The sequence below is a fragment of the Podarcis tiliguerta genome, assembly GCF_965153285.1.
Source record: "Podarcis tiliguerta genome assembly, chromosome: 17".
Lineage (NCBI taxonomy): Eukaryota > Metazoa > Chordata > Lepidosauria > Squamata > Lacertidae > Podarcis > Podarcis tiliguerta.
The window spans coordinates 416154-434783 of NC_139550.1; the positions used below are offsets into that span (position 1 = coordinate 416154).

General features: G+C 45.4%; 2 protein-coding genes across 2 annotated transcripts in view; one reads left to right on the forward strand and one right to left on the reverse strand.

Annotated features, from left to right (window-relative positions):
* Positions 1–211: 211 nt before the first annotated feature.
* Positions 212–5409, reverse strand: COX17 (cytochrome c oxidase copper chaperone COX17). The gene is made up of 3 exons (XM_083420915.1): positions 5275–5409; positions 2480–2597; positions 212–550 (listed from the first exon to the last, which is right to left on the reverse strand). The coding sequence occupies exons 1-2, from the start codon at positions 5406–5408 to the stop codon at positions 2513–2515; spliced, it is 219 nt and encodes a 72-aa protein (XP_083277041.1). The 5' UTR covers position 5409; the 3' UTR covers positions 212–550; positions 2480–2512.
* A 2547-nt stretch (positions 5410–7956) lies between these two features.
* The window catches only part of CFAP91 (cilia and flagella associated protein 91), a 31333-nt gene continuing 20659 nt past the window's right edge, over positions 7957–18630 (forward strand). The window contains exons 1-7 of the mRNA XM_083419818.1: positions 7957–8124; positions 10641–10717; positions 12069–12226; positions 14236–14319; positions 14875–14931; positions 16160–16341; positions 17125–17302. Coding sequence (XP_083275944.1) covers positions 8022–8124; positions 10641–10717; positions 12069–12226; positions 14236–14319; positions 14875–14931; positions 16160–16341; positions 17125–17302 — 839 coding nt within the window. The 5' untranslated portion in view covers positions 7957–8021. The remainder of the gene's footprint in view (positions 8125–10640; positions 10718–12068; positions 12227–14235; positions 14320–14874; positions 14932–16159; positions 16342–17124; positions 17303–18630) is intronic.

Below are 18630 nucleotides of genomic sequence, written 5' to 3' on the forward strand. Positions count from 1 at the left end.
CAAGAGAGGTAAGTTACACAATGCTGGAACCCATGAATTATATTTTTCACACACAAAATATTATTATGTCCATCTACCAAGCTGGGTAGCCATGCAGCCTACATAGAGCAAATCTACAAATTGATTTTGACCTCTGCTGAAAAAGGAGCTTGGCAGATTGCAATGGAGACTTGAGTATGTGCCACATCCTTGCCCAATCCAGCAGCACCTCTGAATTCAGCCAACTTTGTTTTTATTGATTTAGCATATTTAATTCCAGTGAATACATGGGAGGGTGGTGACATAGTTTCCCAGATACAACTGCATCATACAGGAGCCAGTTTTGTTGTGCTCAAAGGAGAGTGTTAAAACGTTTATTCAGGAGAATCTCTCATTTTATCACTTAGGCAGGATCCAGCCGTGGAAGAAGACTGTAACTCAACACACTCCTCTGATTGTAGAATCCATCGTATTTTTCCCCAATAAATTCATCTTCTGATAAATAAAACACCCGTGTTCAAGCAGCCATGAAGAGTAAAGTCCCCAAACTAATATTTCAACAGCAAATCACCTAGAGGGAAAAGGGAGAAAAGGTACAATAAGAAGCAGTTTTAGCTATATATCTCATCTATTAGCAATGATGTTCCTCTAAAACTTATGTTGGAAAGTTAGCTGTGAAAGCAGTACCTGCAAGTAAAACATACCAAGGATTAATTATGCCTTATTTGTAGTTATTTTACGTCTACCATCATCACCACTACCTGCCACCACAGAACTGGCGGTTTTACTTAACCACAGTGACTTTGAAGACTTACTGGACTTGGAAGGTTAACACAATGGACCATATACTTCAAACTTTTGACAGAATGTTTGTACCCAAAGCATACCTGGCAGAAGCCTATCCAAGGAAGGAGAGTCTGCAACTTGTTCCAGTGCTAAATTTCTCTTACATGTAACAAAATCTACCTCCTGGCATGTTACAAATCTAAAAGCATCAGTCATCCAACGCTTGCTTTTGTCAGGCATACAAAGTAGACAAATTGACATTTTTGCCCAACAATTTTTAAGGTGTTTGGTAAAGTATATTCACAGTACTTATGAAAGGCCTCTCTCATCATGTTTTGGTGTTCAAACAATACACTATAAAAGGAAGTTTATTTACTCCAAACTTCCTGTTTTAAATTCTTTACAAGCCTAAATCTGCAAGGGCAAGTTTACTATGTTAAAAGGTATTATCATGGTAATGACCCCTCGTTTGTTTTATTATTACATTCATATACCACATTCAAGTGGGACGCGGGTGGCACTGTGGGTTAAAATACAGAGCCTAGGGCTTGCCGATCAGAAGGTTGTTGGTTCGAATCCCCGCGATAGGGTGAGCTCCCGTTGCTCGGTCCCTGCTCCTGCCAACCTAGCAGTTCGAAAGCAAGTCAAAGTGCAAGTAGATAAATAGGTACTTTCCGTGCACTGCTCTGGTTCGCCAGAAGCGGCTTAGTCATGCTGGCCACATGACCCGGAAGCTGTACGCCAGCTCCCTCGGCCAATAAAACGAGATGAGCGCCGCAACCCCAGAGTCGGCCACGACTGCACCTAATGGTCAGGGGTCCCTTTACCTTTACCGTACCACATTCAAAGAGCTCAAAAGTGGCACAGACACTTCTCCCCCTCTCCATTTTATCCTCACAACAGCCTTGTGAGGTAGGCTGGGCAGAGAAAAAGCGACTGGCCCAAAGTCACCCAGCAAGCTTCATATGGTTGAGCATGGATCTGAACCCTCGTCTACTAGGTCCAACACCCTAGCCAGAAATCCACCCTGGTTTGTCATCATTATGATCATTCTCCGGAGAAACCTCATGGTTTCAGTGTAGTGTTGAAACACTGCATTTAGTTTAATGCTGCAGTGGTAGAACAAAGTTCTGAGACTCTATAAAAACTTTTTAAAAAAGAAGAAGAAGAAGAAGAGTTTGGATTTGATATCCCGCCTTTCACTCCCTTTAAGGAGTCTCAAAGTGGCTAACAATCTCCTTTCCCTGTGAGGTGAGTGAGGCTGAGAGACTTCAAGGAAGTGTGACTGGCCCAAGGTCACCCAGCAGCTGCAGGTGGAGGAGCGGAGACGCGAACCCGGTTCCCCAGATTACAAGACTACCGCTCTCAACCACTACACCACACTGGCTCTCAAAAAAGCAGTGTCACAGCATATTACAAAATTTAAAGGGGGAGTAGACCTACAGAAGTGTTGTAGATATCACAAGCTCTAACCAGCTGATGTCCTTGACATCACACAACAATCTCCATCTTCCACACAACAGTCAGTCACAAATGCAGTGGTAAAGAACTGCAAATCCACACACCATGGTTGAATTAAGTAGGTCGGGTTCTGAAGAGCTGCAATTCCCCCCCCCCCCCCAGGGGTTAAACTGCTGTAGCAATGTTACCTTGACAGCCACCAGCCTGCATTTCCCCTGAAAAATGGCACCGTTGCAAGAGGACATCCATTTACCTTCCAAACATTCAGATGTGTGCTTCATCTTCTTCATATCTTAAAACCCAAGGCTCTCATGCACTCCTTGTGGGCCTCAATGAGAGCACCACAGTGTTCTTCTCCTTTTTCGATGATGCTGCAAGACAAAATTCCCCAATTAAGCAATTTCACAAATTAGGTAGCAGACTTGATCAGCGCTGAGGAAGACTAGCCTGGAATTGACGGCACTCTTTGGTACAAGTAGCCAACTGTACTCCACCTGCGTTTTCAGATTATGCTTCCTTCCTCCAAAGGAATGAATGGTTGCAATTTGCATCCCATTCAGATCACCTTTCTGGGAAGGTTACAGGAAAGCTGCATGTTGTTGGTTAAAAAGAATCATGTGAACTGTCTTTTTTGTTTTACAAAATGCAGTGGCTGATGTTCTGATGTGAAGAGAGGAGGACAGGGGTCAAAGAGGCTTCCTAACCCTTTCCCCCAGAGGTGTTTTTCCACTGAAGCATTATCCGTAGCTACTCAGAAAGCATGGAAATATAAGGGATGGGAAATCCCTGTATGGGACACCTACATATTCCTGCACTGCAGGGGGTTGGAGTAGATCAGAGCTTTCCAAACTGTGTGCCGCGACACATTCGTGCGTCAACTGCAGTGTGTAGGTGTGTCAAGTGAGCACCCCCCCCCCACTCCACCCGGGGCTGGAAAGAGGTTAGTTTTGTCAGTTTGCATTTCTTAGCGCAGAAAGTATTGATCTGATGTGTAGAGATCTTTCATATTCTACTTAATTCAAGAGGGTTCTGGAAGCTTCTCTGTGTGAAAGAAACAAGCAGAAGGTTCATAACTGGATTATTCCTTCCGAGAAGCTAAGTACAGCTAGCTTAAAGTGGTTCTGTTATCTCTTCTGTCAAAGCCATGCTGACTACAGTGGTACCTCGGGTTAAGTACATAATTCGTTCCGGAGGTCCGTTCTTAACCTGAAACTGTTCTTTCACAGAAACTGTTCACAGAGCCAGTGTGGTGTAGTGGTTAAGAGCGGTGGACTCGTAATCTGGGGAACCAGGTTCGTGTCTCCGCTCCTCCACCTGCAGCTGCTGGGTGACCTTGGGCCAGTCACACTTCTCTGAAGTCTCTCAGCCCCACTCACCTCACAGGGAAAGGAGAATGTTAGCCGCTTTGAGACTCCTTAAAGGGAGTGAAAGGCGGGATATCAAATCCAAACTCTTCTTCTTCTTCTTACCCTGAAGCACCACTTTAGCTAATGGGGCCCCCCGCTGCTGTCGTGCGATTTCTGTTCTTGTCCTGAAGCAAAGTTCTTAACCCAAGGTACTATTTCTGGGTTAGTGGAGTCTGTAAGCTGAAGCGTCTGTAACCTGAAGCGTATGTAACCCGAGGTAATACTGTATAAAAGTAGGGCCAGAAGGAGCCTGGGTTTCACTTTCTCTGTCTCTTTCCCTTCCGGTGTGGTGTTCCGTACATAGTATGCTTAGTGTTAAGGTTTAGACCCGTTACAAGTTATTTGTAAGTTTAAGTGAAGTCTGCTGCAACTGGATTTCTTATGAACAGTGCCAATCCTGAATGTATTGGATTTGTGGCCATTATGCTCATTTGCCTTCAGGAGCAGTAAAGATCTGCTGGATGAAATATGAATTGCCTCTGGCCTATTTTTTGGAATCCTGCAACGTGTTTTAAGTTTTTACTCTGCTAACTATACATTGGAATCTGTTCTACTCGATATCGAGTAGAATTTCAATGACAAGTTTGACCTCAGTTTGCTAGTAAAACCGAATTACTGTGTTGTGAAAAGATGCGTGTCTAGAAAAGTGTCTTGCTGACGTGAAAAGTTTGGAAAGCTCTGTACCCTCTGTGTCCCTTAAAAGCCAAGGTCAAGGGACCCCTGACTGTTAGGCCCAGTCGCGGAAGACTCTGGGGTTGCGGCGCTCATCTCGCTTTACTGGCCGAGGGAGCCGGTGTACAGCTTCCTGTTCATGTGGCCAGCATGACTGAGCCGCTTCTGGCGAACCAGAGCAGCGCACGGAAACGCCGTTTACCTTCCCACCAGAGTGGTACCTATTTATCTACTAGCACTTTGAGGTGCTTTCAAACTGCTAGGTGGGCAGGAGCAGGGACCGAGCAACGGGAGGGGATTCAAACCACCGACCTTCTGATTGGCAAGTCCTAGGCTCTGTGGTTTAACCCACAGCGCCACCCACGTCCTGGGTCGCTTCCAACTCTGCAATTCTACAATTCTCCCACCAAGGCACTAATGCACATGGCAAGTCCCCCCAAGAGAAAAGGAGGAAGTGGGTGGGAGGCTGCCATTTCCAGCACTGGCTCCGCTTCCTTCTGCTCACTTCGCACGTGTGTAATTATGTAATTATCCAGAAGCCCAGACGCGTTTGGGGAGGAGGAGGAGGAGAAGGAGGAGGAGGAGGAGGGCTACAGCTCTCCTCTGCTGTCTTGTTTTTAACACTTGATGGGGAGCCTCCCAGAGTGGCTGGGGAAACTCAGCCCGATGGGCAGCGTAGAAATACAGTGGTACCTCGGGTTACATACTTTGCTTTAGGATGAGAACAGAAATCACACGGCGGCAGCGGGAGGCCCCATTAGCTAAAGTGGTACCTCAGGTTAAGAACGGACCTCCGGAACGAATTACGTTCTTAACCCGAGGTACCACTGTAATAATAATAATAAATATACAGTATTTGCTATATGAGGTGCCGGGTCCCCCGTCGCCCCCGAGTCGCGGATGCTCCAGGCGCCCGGCCCGAGTCTCCCGAGGGCCCCCCTGAAGCCCCCTTCCGGCCCGCGTTACCCACCAGGCGTCGCGGGCCCGCTTGGTCTCCGGGCAGGCGCAGCAGGGCTTGAGGGAGGCCGGAGGCTTCTGCTCGGCCGGCGCCGGCGCCGCGGGGGCCTGGAGAGGCGGGGAGTCGCGGGGCGCCACCGTCGACATGGCGGCCCAGTCGAGGAAAGACGCCGCCTCCCCGCCCACTCACTTCCGCCGCCTCTTCCGCCACACCCGGCTCGCCATTGGACGCCCAGCGAGGGGGCGGGGCGTGTGTGTGTCGGTGGGAGTGCGCCTGCGCGCGCCACAGAGCGGACCAAGACCCGAAATGATAGAGGTGGGAGGAGGCGGCGCAAAGAAGGGCGCGAGGGTTTAGTGCAGCAAAAGAAAATGAAATAAAAATACGCGACAGCACAATCGCCTTGCTTTGCAGTTTGGACCAAAGGGAGGATGGAGAGGAGACAGAACTAGGCTGAGCCAGCCAGCAGGCTTCAACCTTTTCAGGGTCAGATCCCGCATTTAATATTGCAGCTGCAAGAAGGGTTTGGGTTTTTTATCCACCCCTTTTTTGCCCATTTTTCTTTTTTAAAAAGAGTGGCCATGTCACGCAGGAATGGAAAAGTACCGCACTCCAAAAAAAGGGAAAAGATAAGGATAAAAGAAGGCAGGCGAAGGGGCAACAACGTCAGCGAGAAGCCGAGTTTGTTTGTTGGTTTTGAATGGAATAATAATGCACAATATTTAGCAAACCCCAAAAAAGAAAGAAAAAAAGAAAAGTATTACGCTCCAAAATGCTTTCTGACACAGTTACCGTATTTGGGACAGCAAGCTCTTCAGAAGAAGTGGCCTGCCCTCTGGTCTTCATAGATTCATGGAGTTGTGGAGGTGGAAGGGACGACGAGGGTCATCTAGTCCAACCCTTGCAAGGCAGGATTCTGCTGTGAAGTCCCATGCGCGCTGGCGATGCTATGCAAACAAATGCAGACTTAAAAGCTAAGGGAATTCTGGACTCCTTTCCCTCCCTCTCCTCTCCTAAAAGAGAAAGAAAAAACCCAAAGAGAAATTAGCAGCGGTGTCTCTGATACGATCAAGACCTGACCCAGTACTGGAAGACAAATGCACTAAGCAACACATGGATACAAGCATTACAGTGATATCTCGGGTTGCAGACGCTTCAGGTTACAGACTCCACTAACCCAGAAATAGCACCTCGGGTTAAGAACTTTGCTTCAGGATGAGAACAGAAATCGCGCGGCGGCAGCAGGAGGCCCGATTAGCTAAAGTGGTACCTCAGGTTAAGAACAGTTTCAGGTTAAGAACGGACCTCCAGAACTAATTAAGTTATTAACCTGAGGTACCATTGTATATCCCATGTCCTAAACATCTCTTTACCTGCCTTGTAAAAAAAAAAAGGGGGGGGGAACTGTCAGGCAACTCAGGTCTCCCTAGGGATGAAGTTCCACAAGCTTAGAGTTGCAAAGGAGGCCCTAATCCCACAGCTGAGCAGGAAAAAACCCCACAAACCCGTGATACAAAATTGGTCAATCTGCCTGCTGCCACGACTCCGTGAAGAAGCTTTGCACTCCTTTTAATTTGCATGCAGCAAAGCAGCACATCAGCATCCCAAGTTATTGAGAAGCCGGGCAGGGCACACACACACATCCTTCCTCAGAAGAGCATCGTTTCTCAAACTTTGGGGTCCCAGGACGTTGTTGGACTACAACTCCCATCATCCCTAGCAGGAAGGGCCGGCTGTCAGGGATGATGGGGGTTGTAGTCCAACAGCGACTTGGGCACTAAGGTCGAGATAGGCTACTCCACACTTCCGAAGAATCTTTATTTGCATCAGCCACTAGCCATAGCAATAAAACAAAATAAAATGTACTGAAGACAGAGGTAAAAACTTAACTATAGAAAATACATTTTGAGGTTTACACCAATAATCAAATAATTGCCCTCCCCAAAAAACCTTGCAGTTTTTGCTACCACCAGATCATCTTGATCTGCTAAAAAAAAAGGGACAAAGCAGCAATGGTTGAGCGACCTGGCAGGGACAAAAATTTGTTGTTTAGTCGTGTTGGTCTCTTTGTGACCCCCTGGACCAGAGCATGCCAGGCCCTCCTGTCTCCCACTGCCTCCCGCAGTTTGGTCAGACTCATGTTTGTAGCTTCGAGAACACTGTCCCACCATCTCGTCCTCTGTCGTCCTCTTCTCCTTGTGCCCTCCATCTTTCCCAGCATCAGGGTCTTTTCCAGGGAGTCTTCTCTTCTCATGAGGTGGCCAAAGTATTGGAGCCTCAGCTTCAGGATCTGTCCTTCCAGTGAGCACTCAGGGCTGATTTCCTTCAAAATGGAGAGGTTTGATCTTCTTGCCATCCATGGGACTCTCAAGAGTCTCCTCCAGCACCATAATTCAAAGGCGTCAATTCTTCGGCGATCAGCCTTCTTTATGGTCCAGCTCTCACTTCCATACATCACTACTGGGAAAACCATGGCTTTTACTATATGGACCTTTGTTGGCAAGGTGATGTCTCTGCTTTTGAAGATGCTGCCTAGCTTTGTCATCGCTTTCCTCCCACGAAGCAGGCGTCTCTTAATTTCGGGGCTGCTGTCCCCGCTCCTCCCCGCTCTCTCCCGAGTCGGGCTCCTCTATCCTTTTCCTATCTCTCCGGCTTCAGGTGTGCGAGGAGGCCACGCCCCTCCCGGCCGGACGGCGTTGCCATGGAGACGGCTTGGGCCTAGCAGCGCCGGGCGGCGGCGAGGCGGAGGCGTTGGCGTCGAGATGAGCCGCTCGGTGACGGTGGGTCGGGCGGCGGGCCTGGCGCCCCCCGGGGCTCGCTACCGCCGGTCCGTGGCGCCCAGCCGGGCCTTCGACTTCCTCTACGGTGATTGGCGGGAGCTGCGCGGGGCCGGGGCGGCGAGGGAGGCGCCGGGGCGGGGGGGGGGAGCGCAGGGCATCGCGACCGCCTTTTCCCTCCCCGGCGCTCCGGGCGCCTGACGGACAAACACAAGAACAGCTGGAAACAGGGGGCGGGGGGCGCGATCGCGTTGAACACACAATTAAACACCGAGATACCTTGGAAACACAGATAATTACTATGCAATCGTTTGTTTGTTTTTTTAAAAGCCCCACAATTAAACATGGAAATACATTAAAAACACAGGTATTTACAATACAGCACAGGAAGTGGCATTATTATTATTAATAATAATAATATTTTTTATACCCTGCTTTCCCCCCAGACACAGGGACTCACAGGCAGTTTACAGATAAAAAGAAGAAGAGCTAAAAACTGAGCGTGGGGTGGAGGGAGAGATGCAATATTTTTTTAAAAAAACAACCCACAATTAAACATGGAAATACATTAAAAACACAGGTATTTACAATAAAGACAGCACAGGAAGTTGTTACTATTATTTCTATACCCTGCTTTTCCCCCTGAAAGGGACTCCCAAGACCTCCCAAGCAGTTTACCCTACAGATAAAAATAAGAACAGCTAAAAACATGGGGGAGGGGAATAATCATTTGAAAATACAATTAAACATGAATAGAATGAAGACTAAAGCGCACCCATAAAGATATTCAAAGTTGTGCTTCAGGGAGCAGCGACCCACAACAGGCACACATAACCACAGCGTGCCGCAATAAAGGTGGATTATACCCTCCCTTCCAGTGAGTGCAGAAGACAGGAGATCATCTTCATTTCCAGCTTAAAAAAAAAGTCGTCACCAATGATGTTTCAATCAATAGTTGTAACTCATGTTAGATCACGTTGTCTTTACCACTACCACCCGCCGCCCTAGGTGAGTGCTGCAAAGTGGAATTTGTGTTTTTTTTCTTGCTACCTTTACACCTCTGCTCTAATGTGTTGGCTGCAAACGTCAATTTACACAGGTAACTACGGTATGTACCTGTTTTACTATGTTTAGGCATTTTACTCCGCATCCCAATGTGATTCCTGGAAATGCAAGTTGGCATGAGATTTTATTTTCCCTATATTTATCCTGTTATTGCCCCCCCCCCCCCGTAAAGTCATTTGGGAAGCTATTATTTCCACCAGTTTTTCTGACGCTTTGACACATTTTGACATTTAGCTCTTACCATTCGCTCACCGATGTAGGTGATGCAAGCAGTAATCAATATTATTTACCTGTTTCTGTTTTTTTGTATCACAGCCTTTTAACAGCGCTCCTCATCCAAATCAGCAGGAAAATTATGATATTTCCTTTCAACCTTTTTTTATTGTGGTAGCGCATCTGATTTGATTGATTGATTTAATTTCTATACTGCTTAATATATTAAAATTTTCTCTAATTGGTGTACAAAAAACTGAAGCAACAGAAAACTTAAGCAAACTATTACATTTTTAAATGTTACATTAATACCAAGTTACACACACACACACACACACATATATAAATTTATTTTCCTTCTGAAACATCTCTCAACCTCTGGGTTCTCACCCAGGGTCCAAACAAACTCTCAGCTCACCCTTGAAAGTCTCTCAACAAGAAGAGTTTGTGGACATGGCAGACATCACCCTAGTCTTTCACTCTAGACTTCCGCAGGCTGCCCACAGCTGTGCCCCATTCAGCTGCACACTCGACAACCAGCTCCAGGTATAGCAGGTTTGTTTATTTTTCTAAGGGGCCCAAAGAATGGGAAAAGGTACTCCCCACACTCACAGCTGTTTCTTCAACTGTGGGGCACACGCATCCCAACATGAGTGCTGTAAACAGCATCACCACCTTTTTATTGTGGCCTCCCCATCTGATCCTCTCCCCCTGCCTGTGTGGTTGCTGGAAAAAGGAACTTAAACCAACTATATTCCCCAATCTTACTTTCTTTTGTTTAGATGTGTAGCTCCCCCCCGCCCTTCCCGGCCCTTAAACACCATAGTGCTTACACAGCAAGTGACACACTAAGTCCACCTTTCAAAAAATAGGAAAACAATGGGAAGCGAAACAAAAATTTGACCAGGAGTGACACATAAAACAAACCCAGAGCTTAACCCGGTTCAGCTGTTATAAACAACGTTCCCACCACCAGCCAGATGTGCCACAAGGAAACTAGGAGGGGCTAAAAGGTACACGCCTCTGCATTTTCCATGGCAGACGTGACACGGAAAGGGTGAAGAAAACAGGCTGCCATGAAGCGCAGGGCAAATCATGGGTCAGCACTTCGCTCTCCAGACTGCAGGTGAGCCCTGCCATTGCCAAGGCTAGTTTGAGTCAGTCTTGGTGTCTCGTTGGTAGCCATGTTTCATCTGAGTCACCAGTTGCAAAGTGAAAGAATAGCTGGGAGGAAGGGTCAAGGTCCTATACGTTATCACTCAGCCTGATATTCCTTCTTAAGGTTACTGAAAATGTTTCTATTTACTGTATTTATATGTGTTTTAGATCCAATATATACACTTTCAAGTGAGAGAGACCACGCACAAGCAACAGTCCAGTCTCATCTGATTCACGATGAAATGGTAGGTGGTTACAGCCTTTAAACGGTTCTTGCAGAACTGTACTCTCATATTTCTATACAAAATACATTTGCTGAATGGCTTTTCAAGTTAATGGACTATGCAGAGATGGCGAAGCTGGCAGCAAAAATAAGAGGTCAAAAAGATGAGATCTTTGTTGAAGAGTAGAGGTTCTTTTCGGAAAAAACTATAGCCAAATGCAATTGTGAGCAGGATTTGAATAATAGGCAAGGGAAGTAGAATAAGTCAGTGATAAATATAAGGTATAATACAGTAGAATATAAATGGCAGCAGATAAAGAAGCACAACAGGAATAGAGATGTAAGGATGGAAAGTCAAAATGCAAGAAATTATTATATTGAAAGTGAATTGAGTATTGTCAAATTTTGTGTAAAAAAACTAGTAAAATTATTTTTAAAAAATTAAAAAATACATTTGCTGAGAGCTGAAATTTGAAATATACTTCATAAGCAGAGAAACAGCTTTAAAGACAGGGTATTATCTATACATGACACCAGTACTGATGTGTATCATTTTGCCCGCCCACAGATTTTTGATCAGTGCTGGCAGGAGATAATTGCACCAGCAAAAGCTGCCAACCTGCTAACACTGAGGGACACTGGGAATATATAACTCTTTATATAAAATTGTTACAGAAAGATTTTGGAATAATTACATAAAGGCAGTAACTGTCCATGGCTACTGTGAAACATTTCTTTTCAGATTCCTTTGTCATTTATAGTGTAAACCTAAAAGTGGCAGTTGATTCTCTGAGGATACACATTGGTGAGGCTTGGCAGTGAATGTATTTATTTCTCTACTATACGTTACCAGGGAGAGAAATTCCAGAAAAAGTTGTTTGTATCCTGGAAAGTCCTCTGTCATCAGTGCAGCCTTGTGTCTGTTTGAATTATCTAAGACGTTAGGCGTAGGAAAGCTGTGACTAAAAGGAAGAAGAAAAAGGCACTAATTTAAAAAGCACCAGCTTCTTGATTCAAAAGGTTTTGCAGCTCTGACCAGGCCAGGGATTTTTCCTTTGCAGCCACTGCTTGATTTGAAGTCAGGCTGCTTGATTTAAGCCCATTTGCAAAGGGACTTTTTTTGTTCAAGGCAAAGGAGGAACTGGAAGCAAAGTTGGAGGGCTTTCAAATCTTTCCATTAAAGCTGGCATCCCGTGGTTGACAAGTAGACAGCCCTGCCCATCTGTCAAGTGGTCAGCAGTAGTGGATGAGCTCAAGATCCTGGCTGTTTCCCAATATTTATGTTTCCACACAAATACTAGCTCTTGTGATGTTATTCTCCATATATTTACCTGCAATGTTTGCCTTTTCTATCTTTTTTCCCTATAAAAAAGAGGAAAGTGCCAGCATTTAAAACCATGTTCAGTAACCTGATTCACTATCCACCATACTCTATGCAATTGGAAGAAATAAACCCTGTTCCCCCGTTCATTGACCGAAGATGGAGAGGCAGGGCAGAACGGCGCATTGAGGCTCTTCAGAAGCTGGCTAGGTAAGGGCCCTCCGGAGTTGTAAGTGTTTTTTAAAACGACTGTTTAGCCTTAGTTACATTTCCCCACAAAGTAGGTCAGCCCTTGGCATTAATGTAGCTTAGCCCTAATTCCAGCTTAAATATGGCTGCAGAAACAAAGAACTATTTTTTACTTTACTTTAATTTATTGGTGTGGCTCATTCACTTCAGTGCTGATGATGGTCAGACTACCCATCTCTTTGCCATGATCACAAACTTCACGTACAGCAAAACTTTTCAGATGGTGGCTCTAGGAAATGGCCAAATGAACATATAACCAAATGGTGTAATTTCAAAGCTGAGGTCATATAACATGAGGACATAATATATTACATTATACTTTTCATGCACAGTATATTTTACTGCAATGTATGTAGTGCAGCACAGAAGCTTTTCTCACCAGTTTCACAGACCTGACAGCCCTTGCTAAGGATCCTGCTTCATTTTTTATCCTGCCTCATTTAGACAAAAAAAACCCAAGAAAGCTAGATATGCAATATTTAAAGCAATGGAAACATAGGAATCTGCCTAATACTGAGAGAGACCAATCATTGCTTTGTCTAGCCCAAAACTGATGACATTGACTTGTAGTGTAACAACTTCAGACCAGAGGGAATATGTCCGTGGTTGAGGTTTCTGACTGATTTCAAGGGCAGCCCCACATAGAATGCGTTATAATAATCAAACCCGGAGGTAACAAGAGTGAGAATGACTCTGGTGAGGTCTGGCCTATTTCAGCTGGCAAACCTGCTGAAACCGATAAAAAGTACTGCTTGTTCCTGCTTCTATCATTGGTGCCGATTCAAGGGCAGACCCCTAACCTTTTAGGGCAGGTGTGGGGGAACTATGGAACCGGCAGGGGCTGTTGGGCTCCAAGTCCCATCAGCTCCAGCCAATGGTCAGGGATGATAGGAGTTGTAGTCCAACATTGGGTAAACCACAGGTTCTCCATCCCTATTTCACGGGGAGTCAAACCCCATAACATGCTGCACCCCTAATTTCAAGACTGAAGGACACTAAATACCAGCACTTTAGTCTTGCCTGGATTGATTTCCATTTCAGCCACAAGTGACAAAGTTTAGTGTTTCTGCTGCCTCTCTGAATGTGATGTAAGTGTGAGAGGGCACTAGGTGTCACTAGCATACTGTTGGTTCCGTAGCTTCAATCTCTGTGCATCTTTACCCAAGAATTTCAGCTAGAATAATGGTGAAAAGCATGAGGGAAAAGATAGAATTCTATGGGTCCCGATAGGGGCTGTGCATTAATCTCCCGGCAATGCTTTCTGAAGTCTACCCTCTGGAAAGAAGTTTTTTTTTTTTTAAAGATAAAGGAGCCCTGACAGTTAAGTCCAGTCATGAACAACTCTGGGGTTGCAGTGCTCATCTTGCTTTACTGGCCAAGGGCAGCCGATGTTTGTCCACAGACAGTTTTTCCCGGTCATGTGCCCAGCATGACTAAGCCGCTTCTGGCAAAACCAGAGCAGCACATGGAAATGCCGTTTACCTTCCCGCCGGAAGGTAAACCTTTACCTATTTATCTACTTGCACTTTGACGTGCTTTGGAACTGCTAGGTTGGCAGGAGCTGGGACAGAGCAACGGGAGCTCACCCCATCATGGGGATTCGAACCACCAACATTCTGATCAGCAAGTCCTAGGCTCTGTGATTTAACCCACAGCACCACCCGCGTCCCTCTAGAAAGAAGTAGTGCCTTTTAAAAAGTGTTTCGCACGCCCAGAGAAGTCCAGGGCAATCAAGAGGGTCATACTTCCTCTGTGCATCTTGTGACACATCTCTTACCATCTCTGGGTGACCAGGGCAGGTTCCATCCCAACTTTGGGCCAAAAGTCCCATTGAAAGTGATCTGCATAATAACCAAGGGTGTCTGGAACAACTCTCCCTCCAGGAGATTCTTAGACAGGTGCCCAATTTATGCATTGTGTTCTAGCAGGAGATATCAGTTTCTTACCACACCTTCTTTTTTAAAAATTAGATCTCAGCCCTCACTTCAGATTCCAAGAATTGAATATGAAGATCCTGATGTTGGTGGAAGGAATCGCTGGAAGTATTTTGAACGGTGGGAACTGAACAGAGCAAATCATACTCGGTTGCAATACGTGTTTTTATTATGACCAAATAAATGAGTATTCCACCAAAATTTGTGGAAAGGACATTTCTGTCTTTCAGTTTCCCAAGGCACTCCTAGACATGGGAGTGTCTTGATCATATCGTTTGGTTTTATGTGTGTGTGAAGGCTGTCAATCACAAGAAGCACCTCTTGTAATCTATATCATGTTAGACACCCACATGCCTCCATCCAGGCAAGAAAGAGGCTTCACATGTTGAGGCCAGGAGGACACAGAGCAGGACTTGTTCAGGGTGGGTGGGAGAGTCTCATGGGCGAGAGAGAAAGGCCTGGAGGACCACAAATTGGCCCTCAAAGGCATCTTAAGCAATATCGTACCTCTAAATAGGAGTATAGTGACTGAAAAGTGTCCATTACAGCTGCAAGGTAGCTAAATCATAAACTTGTTAACGGACCAGACAGCCTAGGAGAGCTGTGCTAACTGAGGAAATGCTCTGCTTGTTTGCTTCCCTGAGTTCGCCTAAACTCACTTTTCTCTCTTTTCAGACCTTTCATCCCATTTCATAAGCCGATGCCACTAAATGTTGTCTATGCAATGTCCAAGTAAGTAATGATGTGCTGGCCTAGGTTTGTTCTCACATTGTGATCCCATTGTTTTTCAAGAAGCTGGTGTTTCTAGTACTGAAAAGTAAAAAAAAAAAAAAGGGGGGGAAGGAAGAAACTCTCCCCCCCCCCCCCCGTAGGAGAGGGTTGGCTGTTCTGAGTTATCTGATCATTGGTTGGTTGGCTGACTAAATGATTGGCAAAGATAAGGAGGGAAACATAGACTTCCCAATCCCTATAATGACCCTGTGGAAGGCATGCAGATACCACCCCAGTTCACAGGCCCAGTTATACCTTGACAAATTAGGAAGCAAATTTCTGTGGGGTGGGGACTTCAGGTAATTTTGGGGGGTGGAAGGGAGTTGCACTTACTTCATTTAACTGCTGGAGGGGTGTTTTTGCTATTATAGTTTCAGGTAGCACTTCCGGGAAAAGCCACAGTGGCACATCCAGAGAGTTTCAGACTATATTATGACTGTAAAAGTTGCATAGCAAAGAAAAAGAACCTTAGGTCTCAACCGATTGTCAGTGCAGTGCAATGCTGAGAGTGCGGGACTGTGACCATAGAGACCTGGGTTCAAATCTCTGCTTAGCTGTCAAGCAACTTGGATACTCTCATGCCAGCTTTCCCCAACCTGATACTCACCAGATGTTTGGGACTGCAATGCCCATCTTCTCCAGCCATTGGCCATACTGGCGGGCTGAAAGAGCGTTGTGGCCCCCCCAAAAGCATCTGGAGGGTAAGAGGTTGTGGAAAACTCAGAGAAACTACCTCACAAGATTCTTTTGAGGACATTGTACAGTCGCACCTCGGTTTTCGAAAGTAATCCGTTCCAGAAGACGGTTTGAGTTCCGAAACGTACAAAAACCGAAACTCAGTACAGAAAACTCAATATGTTTGACTTCTGAGGCATATTCGAAAACCGAAGAATTTTACAGTTTATGGCGTTCGAAAACCGAAATGTTCGTCAGCGGAGACGTTCAAAAACTGAGATACCGCTGTACATTGGTAATATAAACATGCGATAAACAAGGCAATAAAAAAATAGTTTGTTTCATAAAATTTATATACCGCTTGGTTGTAAAAACAACAAAAAATTCAATAACGATGGTCTATTTTTAAAAAAAATTACAGTTTTTTAAAAACAACAACAACAATGACCTTAATTTCCTTTTAGGTGGGTGAAAACATTTTGAAATGTATTGTTTTCTCTCATTTGCTTTTTAGGCCAGAGACATACATTGACAAGGTGAAATCCAGGGACAAGCCGGCTTATCTCATTTCACGAAATGTGGGCACACAGACGGATTACCGGGATGGTGAAGCTCAGACAGACCCCTACAGCCCTGAATATGTGGTGCCTCCAGGTTCCATCCCCGAGCTCTTGACCCTTGTCACGCTGACCTGGGGTGAGTTGAGCAAAGGACTGATAATTATAGGAGGGCTTTTTCCGACTTGCATGAAGCAAAGACACAATTTTCTGAATGTTAGAAGATGGGTTTGCTCCCACAGACGAAATGGACCCAGTTCCCTGATCTATTACCAGAGCATTTGAGTTGGTGGAAAATTCCTCAGTTAGGCTCAGCAGGTTTTTAGCAGTTCTAGTAATGCAGAAAAAGCTAGATCTTTTGCATTGTACATTGATTTTAACTTGTTAATAATTTCAGGTTTCTTATTCCTGCCTGTGCTAGTGGCTAAAAGACAGCTATGGAACAACAACATTCTTTATATCAGAGTTAGCATTAAACAATTTTCAACCCAGAGTTAATGCCTAATTAAAAAGCCTGACTGAATAAAATGTTTTCATCTGGCGCCAGATTCAAAGTCTATCAAAGCAGCAGCCGTACAGAAGGGCAGCAGAAAGTGCAAATTGCATTTGTCTTAATTAACATTACAGCAGCAGAAAAGAGGCTCACATCTTCTGTTATCCCAGCTACGCACAAGCGATGACCAAGCAGCCTCTCTAGTTCATTGGCCAAGTTCTGCAGGAGAAATCTGAGTCTTATCATGATTACTGTAATGAGAGCATCTGCAGTTTAGTCACTTTTAAAAAACGCCGGCTTTTGGCCACCTCGGAAGTGTATGTGTTTTTCATACTTCCGTTTAGGCAGGTTTTGGCATTGTGGTTTGTAAATTATATCACATTCGTAAAAAATAAGCTATACCCTCTTCTTGTCTCCTGCCCTTTGAAGGACGGGGCCTTCCGGCAACCCAGGCAGAAGTGGAAGTGATTGAACGAGCCCGAGAAAAACGCGCCTGGGAGGCCACGCTCCCCCCGCTCAGCGACGCGACACAGATTGCAAAGCGGCGGAGGATGATGGAGGAGATGGAGAGGAAAGAGTGGGCCTTCCGGGAAGTAGAAATAGAGGAGTAAGTCTTCCATTTTTACCTTCCTCTTTCGTGGCCCATGGTGCCAAGGAATTGGTGCTCAAGTTCAAAACAAGGAACCAAAACAGGTTCTGAACAGAAACAGTAACTTCAGGAGACCATCGCTTTAACCACAATTCAAAGTTTTGGTGCTGACCTTTAAAGCCCTAAATGGCCTTGGCCCAGTGTACCTGAAGAAGAAGAAGAAGAGTTTGGATTTGATATCCCGCCTTTCACTCCCTTTTAAGGAGTCTCAAAGCGGCTCACAATCTCCTTTCCCTTCCTCCCCCACAACAAACACTCTGTGAGGTGAGTGGGGCTGAGAGACTTCAGAGAAGTGTGACTAGCCCAAGGTCACCCAGCAGCTGCATGTGGAGGAGCGGAGACGTGAACCCGGTTCCCTAGATTACGAGACTACCGCTCTTAACCACTACACCACACTGGCTCTCAAGGAGCGTCTCCACCCACATCATTCTGTCCGAACACTGAGGTCCAGCGCCGAGGGCCTTCTGGCAGTTCCCTCACTGCAAGAAGCAAAGCTACAGGGTACCAGGCAGAGGGCCTTCTCGGTAGTGGTGCCCGCTCTGTGGAACGCCCTCCCATCAGATGTCAAAGAGATAAACAACTACCTGACTTTTAGAAGACATCTGAGGGAAACCCAGTTTAGGGAAGTTTTTAATGTTTGATGTTTTATGATGTTTTTAATATTCTGTTGGGAGCTGCCCAGAGTGGCTGGGAAAACCCAGCCAGATGGGCGGGGTATAAATAATAAATTATTATTAGTATCATCATCATCATTATCATCATCATATCCATGATGGATAAGTTAATGGTCTTCCATGTGCAGGTGTCCCTAGAGATTAGTTCCCAAACTGGGCCATAGTCAGTGGTATATAGTATATACCATATATATATATGGTATTTAGATTCTTTTGTCACCATGAACCCTAGATACCTAAGTTTGGTATGGCGTACCAGGATATGAAAACCCTCATTATCCTAGACTGTTCCCACAGTGGGATCTTAAAAAACATCATATCTGATTTGCCAAAATTAAATTTCAGGCCTGCCACCTCTTGAAAAGACCTCAAAGGCTCTTGACAACCAGCTGCTTCTTTTTAATTAGCAGGAAATGTTTGTGGGAGTGGCCACCATACATAGCTGGCAGGCTGCATTTATTTTATTGGGTCATTGGTTCTGCAAGCCATTATAAAAGGTGCATGATAAAAATGTGCACTGGATATTTGGAACAAAAAAAGAGAAACATTTGTTATAGGTAAATCCTCTAAATCAGGCTTCCTCAACCTCGGCCCTCCAGATGTTTTTGGCCT